The 23,989-nt window shown below is 38.9% G+C and overlaps 1 protein-coding gene across 9 annotated transcripts in view; it reads left to right on the forward strand.

Annotated features, from left to right (window-relative positions):
- The window catches only part of SYNE2 (spectrin repeat containing nuclear envelope protein 2), a 368,901-nt gene that overhangs the window by 181,258 nt on the left and 163,654 nt on the right, over positions 1-23,989 (forward strand). For all 9 annotated transcript variants that reach the window (XM_034937677.4, XM_034937678.4, XM_034937679.4 and 6 more), the window contains exons 46-49: positions 11,714-11,869; positions 13,337-13,602; positions 15,277-17,377; positions 19,668-19,990. In XM_034937677.4, the coding sequence (XP_034793568.1) occupies positions 11,714-11,869; positions 13,337-13,602; positions 15,277-17,377; positions 19,668-19,990 (2,846 nt within the window). The remainder of the gene's footprint in view (positions 1-11,713; positions 11,870-13,336; positions 13,603-15,276; positions 17,378-19,667; positions 19,991-23,989) is intronic.

Genomic DNA, 23,989 nt, shown 5'->3' on the forward strand with positions numbered 1-23,989 from the left:
AAAAATTGCCATCATAGCATGTATATATTTGAATCCATTGTCAAGAATTTCATTTCAGATGAAATGCAGGTGATTTTGTAGATCTGGACCTTTGGTTGACCTTTTCTTTAATATTGGAAATGTTCAGGCAGACCTAGAAACAAAAGAAGTTGCAAAATTCAGTATGACGGGTATTTGTGCTTATGGTTCAATACCATAGTGCATATTTTTATAGATGCGTATTTCTGAATTTTTACATATGGGTAGGCAGAAGTACCTTCCATCTCCTCCTTTCTATATAGGTTAAGTGAAGCAGCAGATTAGGGTATGGTAAAAAGTGAAGACTGTCTAATCTCTTAGGATTTTATGTGCCCATAAAGAGAAATGATAAAGAGGAAAAACAGGGAAACTCATACATTTTCTAATTTATTATTTTTTTCTAAAAAATCATAATACAGCATTACAGCTTATCTAGTATTGAATGATCTTTCTTGCCCCATCCTTCCGAAATAGCAGCCTACATGACATAATTGCTTTTTAAAAACTGAAAACCTTTGGTCTGTAATTACTTCTTTGATTTCCTTATCATTGACATAATTGTTAGCATTTCTGAATTGATTTTGTTCTTTTCAGAAGTTTCTCAGCATTTCTAATTTGATGTTTAAGAAGGCATTTGTAGATAAATCTTGGAAGGTACAGGCAAAATGTGCAAAGCTCTAGCTGTGGGTGAGTGACCCGGAACAAAGCCTGGGGTCAGAATTTGAATGAGAAGGAAACTACTTACTGGAGAGTTTTCAGTCTTGGGGTAAATTATGTCTATTTCTGGTGTTGTTTATCCTGTTAACTCAGTAGAAAAAAAAAAGTTATAACAGAGCACATAGTTGGGCCATGTGTCAACTACAGTGTCCTACTTGCCCTTTCTGGCCAGTATGCAAATCTTGCATCTTACCGTAGAGGTATTTTCACAATCCAAAATTTATGCCTTAATGGGATAACCAACTTACATAGTACATTTTTTTTTGCCATCTATAAACAACATGCATTTGAGAACATGCTCCAAAGTTGTAAAATCTCAGGCTGAATAAGACCTTAGAAATTGTCTAACCTAACCCTTTTATTTCAGGTGAGGGAATTGAAGTCCAGCAGAGCTGGGACTAGAACTTAGGCATCCTTTATTTATTTTTTATGAATTTTAGAGACAGGGTCTGGCTCTGTCACTCAGGCTGGAGTGTAGTCATAGTGCAGTCACAGCTCACTGCAGCCTTGAGTTCCTAACCCTAAGCCATCCTCCTGCCTTAGCCTCCTGAGCAGCTAGGACTCCAGGCATGTATCACAATGCCCAGCTAATTTTTTTTTTTTTTTTTTTGTAGAGACCCAGTCTCACTAAGTTGCTCAGGGTAGTCTTGAAGTTATCTTATCTGTACTCAGTCTGATGCTCAGAACTTTTTCATTTCACAAAATGTGGTATATGGGTGGAAAATTCAGATCCAAAAAAGTTTGAGGAATGTAGGATTAAACACATTCAAATAGGTTTTCTTTACTGTGTGACCTTTTAAATCCTTTAAGAGGCTAACGTGCTGACTGACCTCAAGGGACTCTTTATTGAGTTCTCATGGATACCTTGTCATATAATCCTGGCATTTGTTTCAAAGTTTCTTTTTCCTCTTTTTCTTTTTTACTTTAAAAAAAAAAAATCGGCTCCCCTATTCTAAGAATGTTTTGAACTTTCTCCACTCTTTCAGTCAAACCGAACCTGTTCTATCGTTCTTTTTGTTTGTTTGTTTGGAGAAAGGGTCTCACTCTGTCACCCAGGCTGGAGTGCAGTGGCGCGATCTTGGCTCACTGCAACCTCTGCCTCTGGACTCAAGCGATCCTCCCACCTCTGCCTCCTGAGTCGCTGGGATCACAGGTGTGCACCACCACACCGGCTAATTTTTGTATTTTTGGTAGAGACGGGGTTTCACCATGTTGCCCGGGCAGGTCTCAAACTCCTGGGCTAAGACAATACTCCCTCCCACCTTGGCCTCCTAAAATGCTGGGATTACAGGCATGAGCCACCACCCCTGGCCACCCTGTTTTCTATTGTTCTTGACAGATGTTTAGTCAACAACTGCTACATTGACAGGCCCTCAGTTTCTTTCCATTTTACTCTATAACCCACACATTTAAAAAAAAATTTTTTTTAATTTTTCCCCAATCACTTACAGGCCAAAGACAAATATACTATTAATATTGGAAATGGAAGACTAAATAAAATTCTTATTCTGGTTTACATTTTCTGGTTTGAATTCATCTGTACATCTACTCAGTTTAAATTCATTGACTAGGCAGTGAGGATCCCCACATAGACATGGTCTCTGTTCTCAAAGAGCTTCTAGTCTAGCTGGGGGGATACACATTAATCAGCTAATTATAGCAATGAGAATCTAATTACAGGAACCAAAGGAAGGAACCTAGTTCCATGATAGTCTTTAACCAAGGAATCTGACCTACACTGTAGTGTCAGAGAGAGCTCCCAGGAAGCAGCATTGGAACAGAGACTGGAAGTGTCAGTTGGAGTTAACAGAGCTCAGGGCTGGGTGTGGGGAGCATTTTTGACAGAAATACTGTCTCCTCTTTTGATGGGAGAGAGCGTGAGGAATTTCAGAAGCTGACTGGGGCGCAGTGGCTGCAACATAGGAGGCAGATGGCAGAGGAGAGTGACAGAGATGAGGCCTGAGAGGTAGGTGTGGCTGGCTATGCCTTACGAGTCACATTAACATTTTAGATGTTATACTAAGAGAAATTGGCAGCCTCTGAGACTGTGTTGATCTGGCTTTTGGTTTTGTCTCTAATGGTGATGATGTATGCTTATGCAAGAGTTGTTTTTCACTGCTTTATATTGTAAAGCTTTAGAGAAAAAAGAAATACATCCTTTAGAGCTGGTATGACACTCTGCCCCATTGTTGCCAGGTTACAAGTATTGGATTTAGGTTTCTGCCTGTCACAAAGTTACCATAGCCATGGGCCATAGCCCCTGAATGGGAAAAGGGATAGTGAAGGTTACTGACTTGCCTCTTGTGACTGTGCTAACATGTTGGCCAAGCTGGAGACCATGCTCAGTCATTTAGAGCTCAGTGTTTTCAATGCTGAAGTGGAATGTTCACTTTGTGAGTCAGGGGATGTAAAGATCAAAATGTCATGGTCCTGCCCTTAGGAGGAGTTCATGATATTCTTCTCACCTCCTATTCTTTTCCAAACAGACCCAAATGAAAGGAAAGATACATGTTTGAAAAAAAGCAATGTTTAAAAAAAAGAGTAGACGTTGTTGGCCTTGTAGCCCAACCATGCTTTGATAGAATGGTCATTTTCCACTTTAAATTTATTATTAACTTTGAACATTTTATTTATGCTCAGAAGCTCAATATGTAGGCTTTAGTACACTCTTTAAAATTATACTTTGTCTTGAGTTTATGCTAAGTATAATTTCTGTTTTAAGTAGAGAAATTTTAGGAGCATGGGAGAAGGGAAAGAATGAGATATCCAGGGGCTTAGAATTTATAAGGGCTCAAAGAGAGGCTGTTCATTGATAGATACTCCAGAATAGACACGGGCCCTTGAAAAGCTTGTACCTTTGGGGAAAAGTAGACCAGGAAAATCTCAAGCCAGAGAAGGACTATGAAGCTTCTTTTTCCAGTTACACATGGAAATAAGAGGTCTTGCATGAGAAACCTAAATCAACCCTATGTCTTAAGCAGGTTTTGAGTCTAAATTTATACTAATTGCATTGTGGAGCAGGTCTAGCCAAGAAATTAACATGACAATCAGTCTCTAATCTGTCTGTCTATCTACTTACTTACCTACCAGTCAGGCCAAAGAGATTCCCACAAGTAGGTTAAAAAAAGTAAAGTCTGATAACAAATAATTAGTAAGAATGAATGAATAAGTAAATAGCACAAAGGAACACTCTACCACAAGGAGGAGTACTCATCACATCAAATGAGAGAATACCCTAAGAAAGTGAGATAATGCAGCAATCTGAAAGATATTTTACCATAACGTGTTTAAAATGATTACTAATTAAAAAAAGAAGAAATTGAAATCATAAGGAAAGAATACAGTACTTTGAGAACAAAAGGACGGATTTGAAAAATAATCATAAGGGACTTCAACAAACAACAAAAAAAGTCATTAAATGTAGATTGCTTTGGCCAAATTAAGCAGCAAATTTGACATAGTCTGAAGAGACTTAGTTAGAATATATGACTGAGAAAATTATCACAAAATCCAACATCTATAAAGAGACGTATCCCCTACTGTAGAAGTGAGGTTAAAATATATATATATATATGTATATACATATATATGTATATATTTTCTGAAATATTTTCAGAAATATATATATGTGTATATATTTCTGCCATATATATATATGGCAGAAAATAGGAGGGAGTTTTAAGAGAGCCAGAGGCTATATATACTGCAATGATTGAACACATTTCTGATAAGAGCTTTAGGAGGAGAGATAGAGAGATTGGAGGAAAGGCAAAACTTAGAATTTTCCAAAATTGAGGAAAAATATGAATCTTGTTTCAAGAAGAACAGAGAGCCTTGAACAGACTAAATAAAAATAAATTCTTATCTAAATGCATTGTACTTAAAATAGTAAAACACCAGAGCCAAAAAGAAGAATCTTAAAGGCAACTAGAGAAAAAAGATTACCTCTAATAAAACAAGTATGTCAATAATAAATTTCTCAACATGGAAAGTCAGAAGGCAGTGCAAATAAGATCTTCAAGGAACTGTCAACCTAAGAGAAAATAGCTGTCAACCTAGCTGAATTATCATTCTAGAATGAGGCAAAATACATTTTGAGACAAAGACTGAAAGTTTATCTATCTCAAACTTCAAACAAAAATATATTAAAGAAAAGCTTAAATGTGAAGAGAAAATATTTAAATCTTTACAAGAGAATATAAGGGAACATTTTTGTGATCTTGGGGCATAGAAGACTTTGTTAAACAGGCCCTAAAACCACAAGCCTAAACAGGAAAAGAGAGACAAATTTTGACTAGATTAAAACAGTATGCTTTTGTTCAACAAAAGACATCATACACAAAGTTTAAAGACAATCTACTGAAAGATAATGACAATGCATGTAACTATTAGAAGATTAATATCCGGAATACAAAAAATAGCCCCAAATCACTAACAACACAATAAAAAATGGACAGTGGATATGCAAAAGCAGTTCGCAGAAGGCAGGACTCATATGTCCAATGAACATATGAAGAGTAGCTCAGGCCAGGTGCTCTGGCTCATGCCTGTAATCTCAGCACTTTGGGAGGCTGAGGCAGGAGGATTGCTTGAGCCCAGGAGTTCCAGACCAGCCTGAGCAGCATGGAACACCCGATCTCTAGAAAAAAATTTTTTAAATTAGTTGGGTGTGGTGGCGTGTGCCTGTGGTCCCAACAACTTGGGAGGCTGAAACAGGAGAATCAGTTGAACCCAGGAGATTGAGGCTGCAGTGAGCCATGTTCACACCACTGCACTCCAGCCTGGGTGACAGAGCAAGACCCTTTCTTTAAAAAAAAAAAAAAAGAAAAGAAAATAGTGAAAATATCACTATGCTGGTAGGAATATAAACAGTAATTCAATGTGGAGAATAAATCAATAACTATCTATTGAGAATCAAAGGAAGCACACTACTACCAGTAATTTTTACTCTACATAGATATCTTAAGGAACTCCACACATGCACAAGAAGAATCATACAAGGGTATATATCACAGCACTATCTATTATATGAAAAGTTGGAAACAATATTGTTTTCCACAGTAGTCTAACAGATGAAAAATTCATTTTCATTCATTCAGTATAATGAACTAGATTTATAATCTGTTAACATGGATAAACCTCCAAACATACTGCTGAGTGGAAAAAAACAAGTTATGACATGATACATCCATGATTCTATTTCAGTAAGAATTAAAAACCCATAAAGCAATGTTATATGAATACTAACATATGTAGTGAAAGTATAAAAGTGTGTGTATAGACTTTAGAACAGTGGTTGGTTCTGGAGAGGAAGAGATGAAAAGGGATAGAGGTTGGGCTTTAAATTATTTTCTTAATACAGAAAATTATATCACTTTAAATCTCTGTGGTCAGTAATGTGTGTCTGTTATTGATATGGTTTGGCTGTGTCCCCACCCAAATCTCATCCTGAATTGTAACTCCCACAATTCCCACATGTCATGGGAGGAACCCAGTGGGAGGTGATTGAATTATGGGGGCAGATCTTTCCTGCCCTGTTCTCATGATAGTGAATGAGTCTCATGAGATCTGATGGTTTTAAAAAGTGGGAGTTTGCCTGCACAGCCTCTCTCTTTTTGCCTGCTGCCATCCACCTAAGATGTGATTTATTCCTCCTTGCCTTACACCATGATTGTGAGGCTTCCCCAGCCACGTGGAACTGTAAATCCATTAAACCTCTTTCTTTTTTAAATTGCCCAGTCTTGGGTATGTCTTTATCAGCACCATGAGAACAAACTAATACCGTAAATAGGTACCAGTAAAGTGGGGCATTGCTGAAAAGATACCTGAAAATGTGGAAGTGACTTAGGAACTGGGTAACAGGTAGAGATTGGAACAGTTTGGAGGGCTCAGAAGAAGACAGGAAAATGTGGGAAAGTTTGGAACTTCCTAGAGACTTGTTGAATGGCTTTGACCAAAAACCTCATAGTGAAATGTATAATAAGGTCCAGGCTGAGGTAGTTTCAGATGGAGATGAGGAACTTGTTGGGAACTGGAGCAAAGGTGACTCTTGTTATGTTTCAGCAAAGGGATTGGTGGCATTTTGCCCCTGCCCTAGAGATTTGCGGAACTGAACTTGAGAGAGATGATTTAGGGTATCTGGTGGAAGAAATTTCTAAGCAACAAAGCATTCAAGAGGAAATTTCTAAGCAACAAAGCATTCAAGAGGTGACTTGGGTACTGTTAAAGGCATTCAGTTTTATAAAGGAAGCAGAGCATAAAAGTTAGGAAATGTTTCAGTCTGACAATATGATAGAAAAGAAAAACCCATTTTCTGAGGAGAAATTCAAGCAGGCTGAAGAAATGTGCGCAAGTAACAAGCCGAATGTTAATCCCCAAGACAATGGGGGAAACGTCTCTAGGGCATGTCAGAGGTCTTCACGGCAGCCCCTCCCATCACAGGCCCAGAGGCCTATGTAAAAAAAAAAAAGGTTTTGTGGGCTGGGCCCAGAGTCCTTTTGCTGTGTACAGTCTAGCTACCGGGTGCCCTGTGTCTCAGCCGCTCCAGCCTTGACTAAAAGGAGCCAAGGAACAGCTCGGGCTGTGGCTTCAGAGTGTGCAAGCCCCAAGCCTTGGCAGCTTCCATGTGGTGTTGAGCCTGTGGGTACACAAAAGTCAAGAAATGAGGTTTGTGAACCTCTGCCTAGATTTCTGAATATGTGTGGAAACACCTGGATGCCAAGACAGAAGTTTGCTACAGGGGCGGGGCCCTCACAGAGAACCTCTGCTAGGGCAGTGCAGAAGGGAAATGTGGGATCAGAGCCCCCACACAGAGTGCCTACTGGGGCACCACCTAGTGGAGTGGTCTCACTGTCACCTAGCCTGGAGTGCAGTGGCACAGTCGCGGCTCACTGTAGCCTCAGCTTCCTAGGTTCAAGTGATCCTCCCATCTCAGCCTCCTGAGTAGCTGGGACTACAGACACATGCCACCACACCGAGCAAATGCCACTGTCCTCCAGACCCCAGAATGGTAGATCCACCGACAGCTTGCACTATTTGCCTGAAAAAGCTGCAAACATTCAATGCCAGCCCATGAAAGCAGCTAGGAGGGAGGCTGTACCCTGCAAAGCCACAGGTGCAGAGCTGCCCAAGACCATGGGAACCTACCCCTTGCGTCAGCATGACCTGGATATGAGACCTAGAGTCAAATGAGATCATTTTGGAGCTTTAAAATTTGACTGCCACACTTAATTTCAGACTTGCATGGGCCCTGTAACCCCTTTGTTTTGGCCAATTTATCCCATTTGGAACAGCTGAATTTATCCAATACCTGTACCCCCATTGTATCTGAGAAGTAACTAGCTTGCTTTTGATTTTACAGGCTCATAGGCAAAGGGACTTGCTTTGTCTCAGATGACACTTTTGACTGTGGACTTTTGGGTTAATATTGAAATGGGTTAAGATTTTGGGGGACTGTTGGGAAGGCATGATTGGTTTTGAAATGTGAGGACATGAGATTTGGAGGGGCCAGATGCAAAATGGTATGGTTTGGCTGTGTCCCCACCCAAATCTCATCTTGAATTGTAACTCCCACAATTCCCATGTGTCATGGGAAGAACCTGGTGGGAGGTGATTGAATTATGGGGGTGGATCTTTCCTGTGCTGTTCTCATGATAGTGAATGAGTCTCATGAGATCTGATTGTTTTAAGAAACGGGAGTTTGCCCACACAACCTCTTTCTTTCTGCCTGCCGCCATTCATGTAAGATATGACTTACTCCTTGCCTTCCGCCATAATTGTGAGGCTTCCCCACCCACATGGAACTGTAAGTCCAATGAAACCTCTTTCTTTTTTAAATTGCCCAGTCTCAGGTATGTCTTTACCAGCAACATGCAAACGGCCTGATACAGTTATATTTTATTCAAGTTCATATGAAATATTTTATATTTTAAAATAAAATGTTTAAAATGAATGTGCAGAGTAAAAATAAAATGGAGGAAAGGGTGGTGAGCAAAGGACGCCTGCTGATGAAAGAATCTTCCATTCCAGGAGCTTATCAGGACCTGGAGTCTGTGTTCTAACCTCCCTGCCACAAGCAAAGGACCTTTTACATTTGAAATGTTAGTTCAAGGGATTCTGTTGGCTTTTCTGCCAAGCTAGAAATGTGGCTTTGGGAGTTGGTAAACAATTAAACTTTTGGGGGTAATGTCAGGTTTTCAAGAATCCTTTTTCTGACTACTAAAGGCAGTTGTTAGAAATAATGCTTTACTGTTGTGTAACCATAGTCCTCAGGTACTGGATCATCAGATAAGAGAGACTACGGGTTCTGTAATCTTAGTAGATGATGAATAACAGATAAAGTGTTCCTCAGGTCCAGTGTCTAGGCCTTCAGTGCAGGTTCTCTTGGGCCGGGGGTGTATTTCGGGGGGTGGGGGTCCTCTAGGAAATAGTAACCATCAGATAGAAAGGAGACAGTATCTAGCTCATAGGACTGGCTCATAGGCAGAAAGCACCTACTGGCCAGTGAAACCTGAAGTGTGGCACCTCTCTTTCTTCTCACAGCCTTCCTGGATCTTTCCCCTGTGAGATGCTGCTGCTCTAGGTGTAGATTTTCGCCACAGTGTGCCTGAATACATTGTTGGAACCTGAGGAAGTTTACAAAATTATTTCAGTAATTTGCAGCCTTTTAGAAGAAGTGACTTGTGCTAAATGCCAATTAAGTACTTCAAAACCAGTAACCCTGGACAGTTGAATTCTCTTTCCAGTTAAAACTGGTGAAGCTCCAGACAGTATTTGTTTTATTTAAATGAACTTTTAATTTTAGAATAGTTTTACAGTTACAGAGAAGTTGCAGAGATAATACAAAAAGTTCCTTTACACCCCTGCACCCAGTTTCCCCTATTGTTAACATCTTACATTACTATCTAGACAGTATTTTTAAGACATCAATTTCTACCTTGTTGGGGATGTGGACATGTTTTATTCACAAATTTGATACCTCAAAGATTCTATGGACATGAAAGTATATAGCACAATTAAATGATTTTTCATATATAAAGTAACCTGAAAATAAAAACGAGTGCCTTAGCAAAATAATGGACATCTTTTAAAATTACTGCCATGGTGCTTCATACATCTCAGGGCTCCACAAATATTTATTGAAAGAAAGAGCAAGTGAATGCAGATGCATTGTCTCTCTGTGTCCTATAGAGAACCTCTAGTTCTTAAAGCTTTCAGAAAAGGTCAAATTACCTCTTACATAACTTGTTCTGCCTTACCTAGGTTTGAATTCTTACTACTGATTGGCTTAAGACATAATTTATCCTTTCTTTGTTTTTGAAATCAAAATGATTTTGAGCAGGGTCTGTCACCCAGCCTGGAGTGCAGTGGCGCAATCATGGCTCACTGTAGCCTCAGCCTCCTGGACACAAGTGATCCTCCCACCTCAGCCTCCTGAGTAGCTGGGACTACAGATGCATGCCACCACGTTGAGCTAATTTTTGTATTTTTTGTACAGATGGGGTTTCACCGTGTTACCCATGGTGAACTCCTTGAACTTCTGGGATCAAGCAATCCGCCTACCTCGGCCTCCCAAAGTGCTGGAATTACAGGCATGAGCCACTGCGCCTGGCCAATTTATCCTTAATGATACAGGATTTTTCTCAGCCCCTTCACCAGACTCATAAAAGAGGCACCTCGTCTACTTGGTCCACTGTGCTTAACCCCTTGCTGGAGGGAGCACATGAGCAAGTGAGCATAGGATCTGGCCAGCTGCTCTGGGTGCCGAGACAGGAGCAAGCTCTGTGTGGGGCCCACGGCCAGACTAGGCATGTCACCTTGAGGGGAATGCAGTGGCGCCTGGGTGAGGGTGCTTGTGATCCTGAAGCCCTAGAAAGGGGTATTACAGCGCTCCTTTAGTTCTGCTGTCTGCAGATGGTGGTATGTTAGTAGCTCAGTTGGCCCCTTGCCTCGTCATGTGGGGCAGTTGCCCTCCACCAGCAAAGGCAAAGGGCTGGTGTAACAGCCTTTCTGGGTACCCACACTTGGTGGGTCCCAAGCTCTTGTCCAGCATCCAAGAAGAATGAAGTCATGTGGATGATTGAAAGATGGTGAAGGCAAAGAATTTTATTGAGTGATGAAAATGGCTCTCAGTGGAGAGGGAAGCTGGAGGGGGGATGGGAAGGGCAGGTTGTCTTCCCTGAAGTCAGGTTGTCTCTTCCCTAAAGTCAGGCCGTCTCCTCCTCTACCGACTGAATCTGGTGTCTTTATAGGCCCAGGATAGGGAGTGTGTGCTGACTGGTTTGTAATTACGCAAAAAAGGTTAAAGCGAAGACACCACTCAAAGGAGAGCATAACAGTGTAGAAAACCAATTAGGAAAGGGTGGGTATATGTAAAATAGGGGAAGGGTGGGGATCAATCAGAGGAAAGTGTGCCAAACAGGAGGACAAGTTCTCAGTCCGGTCCTAGGAATTAACTTGTAGCTTGGCTTTCAGGCTTTAAACTGTCTTTGGCATGGAGGTGGGGTTTCACTGGGGGCTTGCCCCTATCTGTCTAGGCATTTGGCTGCCTCCTGTTGCTATAATTAATATCACAAATCCTTGGTGTTACCTCCATATGGCCACTTACTTTAAACTACCAGTAGGTAACAATAAATGCCTATTATTTGCCCTGCCCACTGTATCCTGGTGAACACTAAAGCATACACTTTTGGGGTTTTTTTAAATACTTTTTTCTGTCTTTAAGACTATAGATTTTGCTTCAATATACAATTGAGCAATGCTATATCCTATACTACTTTGTCAAAGAAGGTTTCATCTTGGGGTAATACCAACATAGGCATTATTATATGGAAAAATCATCTTTCGTAGTGCCCAAATATACTTTTTAAGTCTATAATCCAAGTAAACAGAAGAAACTGGAATGTTTTCATCAAGAAAAATAAAAAGGATTTATTTGGAAAGTAGACTATTCAGCAATTAATCTTTTTATGTATTTCAGGATTCAGCTGTGGAAATGGTTATGTCAAAACAACTTTCTCTTAATGCTCAAGAAAGCATGAAAAACACTGAAGATGAGCGGAAAGTCAATGAGCTGCAAAATCAACCTTTAGAATTAGATACTATGTTAAGAAATGAACAATTAGAAGAGATAGAGGTATGGAAACATAAAAACACTGACAACATGATTGCATCATTTATCCAGTGCAATACAATATATTTTAATTGCCAAAAACTTGCTTGTACAGAGTGAAAAGTCTTATTTAACCTTTGCCTGATGATCAATTTGGTAACTGTATAATTATGTACTAAGTAAGTTGTATAAATCTTTTCATTTAGAAAGTAGAAGAGTTTAAGGAACATTAGTCTTCTTTCTATTTCACAAAGTTCCTAAAAACTTAGTGAGAAAATTTGGAGATTTTGACTTGCCATCATTCCTTTTCTTACAAGTATATATTCTTCTGATTCTGACAAATGTATTTTTCCTAACAATCAGTTCTATGAGGTTCTTCCCCCTTTGTTTTTACATCTGTGTTTACATAGTTATGTTTATGTATTTATGTGCTTCCAGCTTGTAAAGTAATCTAAAAATCCAATACATGGCCATATTTTAAAAAGTGAAACAGCAGCCAGACATGGTGGCTCATGTCTGTTATCCCAGCACTTTGGGAGGCCGAGGCGGGAGGATTGCCTGAGTCCAGGAGTTGGAGACCAGCCTGGGCAGCATTGCGAGACCCCATCTCTACCAAAAAATACAAAAATTATTTAGGCAAGATGGTGTGTGCCTGTAGTTTCAGCTACTCAGGAGACTGAGACAGGAGGATTGCTTGAACCCAGAAGTTCAAGGTTGCAGTGAGGTGAGATTGTGGCACTGCATTCCAGCCTAGATGATGGAGCGAGATCCTGTCTCTAAAAAAAAAAAAAAGCAAACTATAAACAACCCATGCAATTTTAGCTAAGTTTCCACAACAATAAACATGCATCTAAAATAGGAAAGATGGGGGATGTATGTAAATAATAAAATTAAGATGAATTTCCCTTTAAATATTGCAGAACTCTTTAAGATAATAGAGTGATCTGACTGACATTAAATGCTGGACCAATGGTGAATTTTAGACTGGATTTTAACATGATTCTTGGGAAGAAAAACCTTTTAAATATTAGGGATGCGGTAGCTCATGGCTGTCATCCCAGTCCTTTGGGAGGCTGAGGTAGGAAGATTGTTTGAGGCCAGGAGTTCAAGACCAGCCTGGGCAATATAGCAAGACTCTCGGCTCTACAAAAATAAAAATAAAAAAAATTATCTGGGTGTGGTGACATGGACCTGTAGTCCTAGCTACTTGGGAGGCTGAGATGGGAGACCTGAGCCCAGGAATTTTAGGTTACAGTGAGCTATGATTGCACCCTGCACTCCAGCCTGGGTGACAAAATAATAATAATAATAATAATAATAATAATAATAATAATAATAATTTTTAAAGGTTACAACTTTAGTTACCCTGTGTGCAAATGAGTTACCCTCTTCCTGAGATAGAGTGTGTTATCTCAAAGAGGAAAGAAGATGAATGAATTAATGCATAAATAAGTGAGTGTTTATTGACTGATCTGTGTGACTTATTTTTAGAAATTATATACCCAGTTGGAAGCAAAGAAAGCAGCCATTAAGCCACTGGAACAAACAGAATGTCTTAACAAAACAGAAACTGGGGCCTTGGTTCTCCACAATATAGGATATTCGGCACAGCATTTGGACAATTTGCTTCAGGCACTTATTACTTTGAAGAAAAACAAAGAAAGCCAATATTGTGTCCTCAGAGATTTTCAGGAATACCTTGCTGCAGTTGAATCCTCAATGAAAGCCTTGTTGACAGACAAGGAAAGTCTTAAAGTGTAAGTGTAAGAATTTAGGACTTGCATTCTTTTTATTCAAGCACAACCATCTGCCATCTTGGACAGGCCCAGGGTTTTAAGAGTTTATATTGTGAAAGGAAATTATGATTTTAAAACCACAGGATGGAAAGTTATTTCATATGGATGCTGTCTTTGTTTGGGCTGCTATAACAAAATACTGCAGACTAAGAGGCTGATAAAAAACAAAATTATTTCTTACTGCCTTGGAGGGTGGGAAGTCCAGGATCAAGGCAGCAGAAGATTCAGCATCACGAGGACCTGCTCTCCAGTTCACAGATGGCACATCTTAGCTGTGTCCTCATGTGGTAGCAGGAGAAGTGCAGCTCTCTGGAGTCTCTTTTATAAGGGCTCTACTCCTATTCTTAGGGGCTCCACCCTCATGACCTAATCACTCCTCAAAGTTCCTAACTCTTAGTGCTATTACATTGGTGATTAGGTTTCAAAATATGAATTTTAAGGGACACACATTCAGACCATAGCATTTAAGGAAACTGTTGGTTTCATGCAAAAAATAATTTATATAATTGAATATGTTTTACAGAGTAATTTATGAAACAATTCGCACTATAAATATCTACAAAATAGGTTTATGTTCTATGGAATTCAGTATTATTTTTGTCAAGAATTCTAAACTATGTGGGCAGGGGAGACAAGCATATGTAATTGTTTAGTACCAGCATAATTAGTTAAATAGTTTGGTATATATTGAATATATATGTATTGGAATGGTTTCTTTTAAAATATATGCACTTCTTTTGGCTTTGAAAATGATGGCAAATGGTATTAAATTTAGTCTTCATATGTAAATATTTTCTCATTATCAAAAAAGTTTATTTTAGGCCAGACGTGGTTGCTCACACCTGTAATCCCAGAGGCTGAGGCAGGTGGATCACTTAAGGTCAGGAATTCGAGACCAACTTGGCCAACATGGTGAAACCCTGTTTCTCTAAAAATACAAAAAAAAATTAGCCAGGCATCATGGCATACGTCTGTTATTCTAGCTACTCGGGAGGCTGAGGCAGGAGAATGGCTTGAACCTGGGAAGTAGAGGTTGCAGTGAGCTGAGATCACACCACTGCATTCCAGCCTGGGTGACAGAGTGAGACTCTGCCTCAAAAAAAAAAAAAAAGATTTGTTTTATGCTTTTATCTAAATGGGGTTTACTTTCAGTAACAGCCCTTGAGGAAACAATTTTAGATTAGCTTGATGATTACAGCTTTTTAGTCAATATTTTTCCCTTTGTTGAAAAGATGACAAGGGGGTTGGATATTATGGCAATATCTCTCATTCCTAGACTAACCTTTATACAAGTACTTTACAATTTACAAAATATTTTTATGTACATTCTTCCCTTCACTCTTCATTTTTTTCCTGTGGTTATTCATTTTTGGGATACTCATTTTCTTTGCTTTTTTCTTTTTCACTCAAAGTAAAAGCCAAGATACTCATTTTATAGGAGAGTTTTCTACACCAATTGAAAGCCACAGTAAACAAGATTCTGATTTTTATTTTAAGGATAGATTATTTTTACAGACAGCCTAATTTTTTCTGTGAATTTAGAGCAGAATTAATTTCTTCTAATGATATTTATCCACATTTTAATGTAGAATAAGCATTAAATATTAACAAGCTCTATTTTTATTCTTTTTCTAGAGGACCACTGGACAGTGTAACGTATCTGGACAAAATTAAAAAATTCATAGCATCCATAGAAAAAGAGAAAGATTCTTTAGGCAACTTGAAAATCAAATGGGAGAATTTATCAAACCATGTGACTGACATGGATAAGAAATTGTTGGAAAGCCAGATTAAGCAACTTGAACATGGTTGGGAACAAGTGGAACAGCAGATTCAAAAGAAGTATTCTCAGCAGGTAGTAGAATATGATGAATTTACAACCCTCATGAATAAGGTACAGGACACTGAGATTTCTCTGCAACAGCAGCAGCAACATCTACAGTTAAGGCTGAAGTCTCCAGAAGAACGGGCAGGGAACCAAAGCATGATTGCCTTGACCACTGACCTCCAGGCTACCAAGCATGGATTTTCTGTTTTAAAGGGGCAAGCTGAACTTCAGATGAAGAGGATTTGGGGAGAAAAAGAAAAGAAGAATTTGGAGGATGGAATAAATAACTTGAAGAAACAATGGGAAACATTGGAGCCATTACACTTAGAAGCAGAAAATCAGATTAAGAAGTGTGACATAAGGAACAAGATGAAAGAGACTATCTTATGGGCCAAGAATTTGTTGGGTGAACTTAATCCCTCCATTCCCCTTCTCCCAGATGACATTCTTTCACAGATCAGAAAGTGCAAAGTGACACATGATGGCATTCTAGCTAGGCAGCAGTCTGTGGAATCGTTGGCTGAAGAGGTCAAAGATAAGGTTCCTAGCCTTACAACCTATGAGGGCGGTGATTTAAATAATACCCTAGAGGACTTACGGAATCAATACCAAATGCTGGTTTTAAAATCAACTCAAAGATCACAGCAATTAGAATTTAAGTTGGAAGAAAGAAGCAATTTTTTTGCTATGATAAGGAAGTTTCAACTTATGGTTCAAGAAAGTGAAACACTGATAATTCCCAGGGTGGAGACAGCTGCCACGGAAGCTGAACTAAAACATCACCATGTTACTTTGGAGGCATCTCAGAAGGAATTGCAAGAAATTGACAGTGGAATCTCAACACATCTTCAGGAGCTAACAAACATCTATGAGGAGCTGAATGTGTTTGAAAGATTATTTCTGGAAGATCAGTTGAAAAATCTTAAGATTAGGACCAACAGAATACAAAGATTCATTCAGAATACATGTAATGAAGTGGAACACAAGATAAAGTTTTGCAGACAATTCCATGAAAAAACATCAGCGCTTCAGGAGGAGGTTGACAGTATACAGCGCAATGAACTATTACTTAATCAAGAAGTAAATAAAGGTGTTAAAGAGGAGATCTATAATCTTAAAGACAGACTCACCGCTATTAAGTGTTGCATCTTACAGGTATTGAAACTTAAAAAAGTGTTTGACTATATTGGACTAAACTGGGATTTTTCACAACTTGATCAATTACAAACCCAAGTATTTGAAAAAGAAAAGGAACTTGAAGAAAAAATTAAGCAATTGGACACATTTGAGGAAGAACATGGCAAATATCAGGCATTATTAAGTAAAATGAGAGCTATTGATTTGCAAATTAAGAAAATGACTGAAGTAGTACTAAAAGCTCCTGATAGCTCTCCGGAAAGCAGACGGCTCAATGCCCAAATTTTAAGTCAGAGAATTGAGAAAGCCAAGTGTTTATGTGATGAGATAATAAAGAAATTAAATGAAAATAAGGCCTTTGATGACTCATTCAAGGAGAAAGAAATACTACAAATAAAGCTGAATGCAGAAGAAAATGATAAGTTATACAAAGTTCTCCAAAACATGGTATTAGAACTCTCACCAAAAGAATTGGATGAAAAGAATTTTCAGGACAAACTAGAAACTTCCTTACATGTTTTAAATCAGATAAAATCTCAATTACAGCAGCCATTACTTATAAATTTGGAAATTAAACATATTCAAAATGAAAAGGACAATTGTGAAGCATTTCAGGAGCAAGTTTGGGCAGAAATGTGTAGTATTAAAGCTGTGACTGCTATTGAGAAACAAAGAGAAGAAAACTCTTCTGAAGCAAGTGATGTGGAGACAAAACTACATGAGTTTGAAGATCTTCAGATGCAGCTTAACACAAGCATTGATTTGCGCACAGTAAGTTTTAAAAATTATGCAGTTAGTGGCCGGGTGCGGGGGCTCACGCCTGTAATCCCAGCATTTTGGGAGGCCAAGGCTGGCGGATCACTTGAGGCCAAGTAGAGACCAGCCTGGCCAACATGGCAAAACTGCATGTCTACTAAAAATACAAAAAAAAATTAGCTGGGTATGGTGGCACATGGTTGGAATCCCAGCTACTCAGGAGGCTGAGGTACAAGAATCACTTGAACCAGGGTGGCGCAAGTTGTAATGAGTCAACATCCCGGCACTGCTCTCCAGCCTGGGTGACCAAGTGAGACTCTGTCTCAAAAAAATAAATAAGTAAAATAAAATAAAATTGGGCAGTTAGTGCATCTATTTTTATTTCGTGATCTTCTGTTTTGCTAATGTCTGTAATTCTAAAGAAGCTATAGGTTCTACATAGAAATTCTCTACAGAAAGATAGCCATTTTCAAAAATTACAGTGAACTGGTTTGTAATCGTGACTCATACTGCATCTACATGCAGTGCCTTCTAGTTTAGAAAAGGACAAATCTGACTCTTATTTCTGTTTTCCTCGTAGTCTCTGTTGAGCTCAGAACATTTTTTAAAATTTGTTTTCTGTTTTGTTTTTAGAGGTAGTAAGATATAATGGAAGAATTATGGTGTAGAGGAAAGAACACCGAATAATAACTAACATTTATGTAGAACTTACAGTGTTGGAGACACTGTGCTAAAAATTTCATGTTGAATTTTTATAGCAACTCTATGAGATGAGTGCTATTATTAGCCCCGTTTAAAAATAAGGAAATTGAAGTTTAGAAACATGAAGATTTTTCTCAGAGTCCTGAGAACAGTAACAGAACCAGAGCAGGGAGCATCACATGCTCATGGTCCATGGGCCAAATCCTTCCCGCAGTGCCTGGTTTTTATAAATAAAGTTTTATTGGAATATAGCCATACCCATTTGTTTTTGTATTGACTGTATCTGTTTTCATGCTATAGCAGCAGAGTTGAGTAAGTTGTGATTATTTCCTCACCTCTGTTGGAAAGTGACGCCAACACACTCCCTTCCCTTCCTTTTGATAGAGTGGATATCTTAGGCATCATTGAAATTCATGCTGTGCTGAATGTAATGCCATACATAGTGTTTTCAGATTGATCACATTAAATTTTTAGAAGTGGAAGTTAACACCCTTTTCTAATTCAAAGAGTTATTATGAGATACTATATCTGGAATATTTTGATAGGTGTAAATGCTATGGCAATGTAAAGTATCATGAACCTATATTCCTTAAATAGTTTTGTAATAAATGAGTAATTTGAGTATTTCTCCACTTGAATTTTAATACAGTTTCAGGAAACAATGTGCATAAATCCCAAAAATAATAGGATTAGAACTGAACTGGAAGGGACCTTTATTTATTTCAACTATTTGTTATTTCAATGAGATGACTCAAGTCTGGAGACATTCATTCAATGATGTACCTAAACTAAAGTTAGTGCAGAGAAATTAGTTTAAAAACATAAAAGGTCTAGAGATTTTGTTTTCTTTTCATTTGTTCACAAATACTGATTAAGGTTATATACATTAAATGTAATCCATTGTTTTATTTAATTCGTAGTCTAGTACAAGAGTTCCAAAGCAGGAAGATACATTAATAGACATTATTCTTGAGATGTTATTTTGAATTTAGATTATTTTTCTTATTAAATCTGAAAATAACTTTTTTTTTTTTTTTTTTGAGATGGAGTCTCACTCTGTCACCCAGGCTGGAGTGCAGTGGCGCAATCTCGGCTCACTGCAACCTCCGCCTCCCGGGTTCACACGATTCTTCTGCCTCAGCCTCCTGAGTAGCTGGGACTACAGGCGTGCGCCACCACACCCAACTAATTTTTGTATTTTTAGTAGAGATGGGGTTTCACCATATTGGCCAGGCTGGTCTTGAACTCTGGACCTCGTGATCCACCCGCCTCGGCCTCCCAAAGTGCTGGGATTACAGTTGTGAGCCACCATGCCGGGCCTGGAAACAACTTTTTTAATACAATGTTATTTGCTTAAAAATAATAGTGTAATATTGTCAAACTGTAAAATGAGAATGCTAACTCTTATAAGACTCAGAGACATGTATACATATGTAACAAACCTGCACATTGTGCACATGTACCCTAAAACTTAAAGTATAATAATAATAAAATAAAAAAAAGACTCAGAGACATATTATCAATGTACCACGAAAACTTAAGAATGACAGGAATTCCAAAAGTTTGACAATTTTGTCACAGCATTTAATCTCCTATTCACTAGAATGTCTTGAATGATGCTTATGAAAATGTAACACGCTATAAAGAAGCAGTCACCAGGGCAGTGGAGAGCATCACTTCCCTCGAAGCCATCCTTACACCCTACAGAGTAGATGTTGGTAATCCAGAAGAATCTTTAGAGATGCCTCTTCGAAAACAAGAGGAATTGGAATCCACAGTAGCACACATCCAGGACCTCACTGAGAAACTGGGAATGATATCCAGCCCTGAAGCCAAACTACAACTTCAGTGTACTTTACAGGAACTAGTTTCTAAGAACTCAGCAATGAAGGAAGCTTTCAAAGCACAGGAAACTGAGGCAGAAAGGTAGGTCCTCTTCCAAAGGTAATCTTTAAGAACATAAAATATTGTTTTAAGATATAATTAAACTATATTTTAATAGTTTTAAGAACATAAAATATAGGTTTTTTTCTCTATCATTAACACCTATGCATTAGAGATAATTTGGAAAATATGGTTAAGTAGAAAAAAATTACAATGTAAAGAAAACTCTGGTAAATATTGTATTTCTTATTTTTTTTTTTCCTATTTAATATTGGGTACACACAACAGATTGTTTATAAAAGTATATGCATGGTATAAGTAATAATGATAAAACTAATATCTTTGTACCCAAAAGGACATCGAGTTCTCTTGTGTGCTCCTCCTCTCTCTTCTCAGAAATAACCATTCTCCCAAATTTTGTTTACCATTTTCCTGACTTTTGTTGTACTTTTTTTTTTTTTGAGACAAAGTTTTGCTTTTGTTGCCCAGGCTGGAGTGCAGTGGCACGATCTTGGCTCACTGCAACCTCCGCCTCCCGAGTTCAAGTAATTCTCCTGCCTCAGCCTCCCGAGTAGCTGGGATTACAGGCATATGCCACCATGCCTGGCTAATTTTTTGTATTTTTAGTAGAGACAGGATTTCTCCATGTTGGTCAGGCTGGTCTTGAACTCCCTGTTGTACTTTTACTATGTGTTTGTGTGTCCTGTTTTCACAATTTCAAACTAATGCCTAGTGTGTGCATTCTTCTGTTATTTCTTTTTTTTAATTTTTAATTTTTGTGAGTATATAGGTATATATATTTATGGCGTATATGGAATATTTTGATATGGGTAATCAGTGTAATAATTGCATCAGGGTAGATGAGATATTCATTTCAAGCATTTATCTTTTGTGTTACAAACAATCCAACTGTACTCTTAGTTATTTTTAAATGTACAGTTAAATTATTATTGAACGTAGTCACTCTGTGGTGCTATCAATACTAGATCTTATTCATTCTTTCTATTATTTTGTACCCATTTACCATCTCCCTTCCACCTCCCCCACTACTCTTCCCAGTCTCTGGTAACCATCCTACTACTCTCTATGTTCATGAATTCAATTGTTTTGATTATTAGATCCCACCAATAAGTGGGAATATGTGATGTTTATCTTTCTGTGCCTGGCTTATTTCACTTAACATAATGACCTCCAGTTCCATTTATGTTGTTGCAAATGACAGGATTTCATTTTTTTTTAATGGCTAAATAATACTCCTTTGTGTGTATATACCACATTTTCTTCATCCACTCATCTGTTGATGGACACTTGGCTTGCTTCCAAATCTTGGCTATTGTGAATAATACTTCAATAAACATGGGAGTGCAGCTATCTCTTCAATATACTGATTTCTTTTGGGTATATGCACAACAGGGGGATTCCGGGATCATATGGTAGCTCTATTTTTAGTTTTTTTGAGGATCCTCCAAACAGTTCTCCATAGTGGTTGTACTAATTTGCATTACCACCAACAGCACATGAAGATTCTGTTTTCTCCACATCCTTGCCAGCATTTATTATTGCCTGTCTTTTGGCTAAAAGCCATTTTAACTGGATGAGATGATGTCTCATTGTAGTTTTGATTTGCATTTCTCTGATGGTCAGTGATGCTGAACACCTCTTCATATCTGTTTGCCATTTGTATGTCTTCTTTTGAGAAATGTCTATTCAGATCTTTTGCCCATTTTTAATTGGATTATTAATTTTTTTCCTATAGAGTTATTTGAGCTCCCTATACATTCTGGTTATTAATCCCTTGTCAGATGGGTAGCTTGCAAATATTTTCTCTCATTCTGTGGGTTGTCTCTTCACTTTGTTGATTATTTCCTTTGCTGTGCAAAAGCTTTTTAACTTGATGCTATCCCATTTGTAAATTTTTACTTTGGTTGTCTGTGCCTATGGGGTATTATTACCCAAGAAATCTTTGCCCAGTCTGGTGTCCTAGAGAGTTTTCCCCAATGTTTTCTTTTAGTAGTTTCATAGGTCTTAGATTTAAATCTTTAATCCATTTTGATTTGAGTTTTGTATATGATGAGAGATAGGGGGTCTAGTTTCATTTTTCTGGATGAAGATATAGATAGATAATCCAGTTTTCTCAGAACCGTTTATTGGTATCTTTCTATAGGTTTGGGAAGTTCTCTGTTATGATCTCTTTGAGTAAACTCTTTGAGTAAACTTTCGACCCATTATCTCTCCCTCTACCTCCTCTTTAAGGCCAATAACTCTTTTTTTCTTTTTTGAGGCAGAATCTCACTCTGTCACCCAAGCTGGAGTGCAGTGGCACAGTCTTGCTCACTGCAACCTCCCAGGTTCAAGCAATTCTCTTGCCTCAGCCTCCCAGGTAACTGAGATTACAGGCACAAGCCACCACACTGGCTAATATTTTGTATTTTTAGTAGAGACAGGGTTTCCCCATGTCGGCCAGGCTTGTCTCAAATTCCTGACCTCAAGTAATCCGCCCTCCTCTGCTACCCAAAGTGTTGGGATTACAGGTGTGAGCCACCACATCCAGCCTAATAACTCTTAGATTTACCTTTTTGAGGCTATTTTCTAGATTTTGTAGGCATGCTTTATTTTTTTTCTATTCTTTTTTCTTTTATCTCCTCTGACTGTGTATTTTCAAATTGCTTGTCTTCAAGCTTAGTAATTCTTTCTTCTGCTTGATCAATTCTGCTGGTAAGAGACTCTGATGCATTCCTCAGTATGTCCATTGCAGTTTTCAACCCCAGCATTTCTACTTGATTCTTTCTGATTATTTCAATCACGTTGTTAAATGTATCTGATAGGATTTTTAATTTCTTCTCTGTTATCTTGAATTTCTTTGATTTTCCTCAAAACAGCTATTTTGAATTCTCTGTCTGAAAGGTCACATATTTCTCTCTCTGAAATTGGTTCCTGGTGACTTATTTAGTTTGTTTGGTGAAGTCATGTTTTCATGGATGGTCTTGATGCTCGTGGATGTTTGTCAGTGTCTGGGCATTGAAGTGTCAGGTATTTATTTAAGTCACAATCTGGGATTGCTTGTACCTGTCCTTCTTAGGCAGGCTTTCCAGGTATTCTAAGAGACTTGAGTGTTGCGATCTAAGTTTTTGGTCGCGGTAGTCATATCTGCTTACAGGATACCCCAAGCCTAATGTTGTGGTTTTTGCAGAGTCATAGAGCTACCACCTTGGTGGTCTTGTATAAGATCTGAAGTAATTCTCTGGATTAAGAGGCAGAGACTCTTGTTGTTTTCCCTCACTTTCTCCCAAACAAACAGAATCTCTGTGTTGAGCTGCCTAGAGCTGGGGTCGGGGTGACACAAGCACCCTTGTGGCAACCACTACAGAGAGTGCACTGGATCAGACCTGAAGTCAGCACAGCATCAGCACTGGGCCTTGCCCAAGGCCCTCTGTAAACAGTACCTGGCTATTGCCTATGTTTGCTCAAGGCCCTTGGGCTCTACAATCAACAGATGAAGCCAGCCAGGCTTGTGTCCTTCCCTTAAGGGTGGCGAGTTGCCCCGCACCTAGGTGAGTTCAGATATGCTGTCTGGGAGCCATTGCCTAGAGTTGGAAACCTTACGAATCTACCTGGTGCTGTGTGCTACTGTGGCTGAGCTGGCACCCAAACCACAAGACAGAGTCCTTCACATCTTGTCTCCCCTTTCCCCATGTCCACCACCACTACAGGCCCACAGAAAGTACTGCCAGGGTACTACTCATGTTCACTAAAGGCTCAAGGGGTCTTCAGTCAGCTTGTGGTGAATGCTGCCAGGCCTGGGACTCACCATTCAGGACAGTGGGCTCGCTCCTCTGGCCCAGGGTGGGTCCAGAGATACTGTCCAAGAGCTAATACCTAGACGCCAAGAGCTCACTTAGTACTCTTCCCCACTGTGGCTTAGCTGGTACCTAAGCTCAAGACAGTCTCCTTTACTCTTTCCTCTGCTTTCTGAAGCAGAAATGGCCTCTCCTGGTAGCCAGCACAGCTGTGAATGTGCTGAGTCCCACCTGAAGCCAGCAT

Source organism: Pan paniscus, chromosome 15 (assembly GCF_029289425.2).
Source record: "Pan paniscus chromosome 15, NHGRI_mPanPan1-v2.0_pri, whole genome shotgun sequence".
Lineage (NCBI taxonomy): Eukaryota > Metazoa > Chordata > Mammalia > Primates > Hominidae > Pan > Pan paniscus.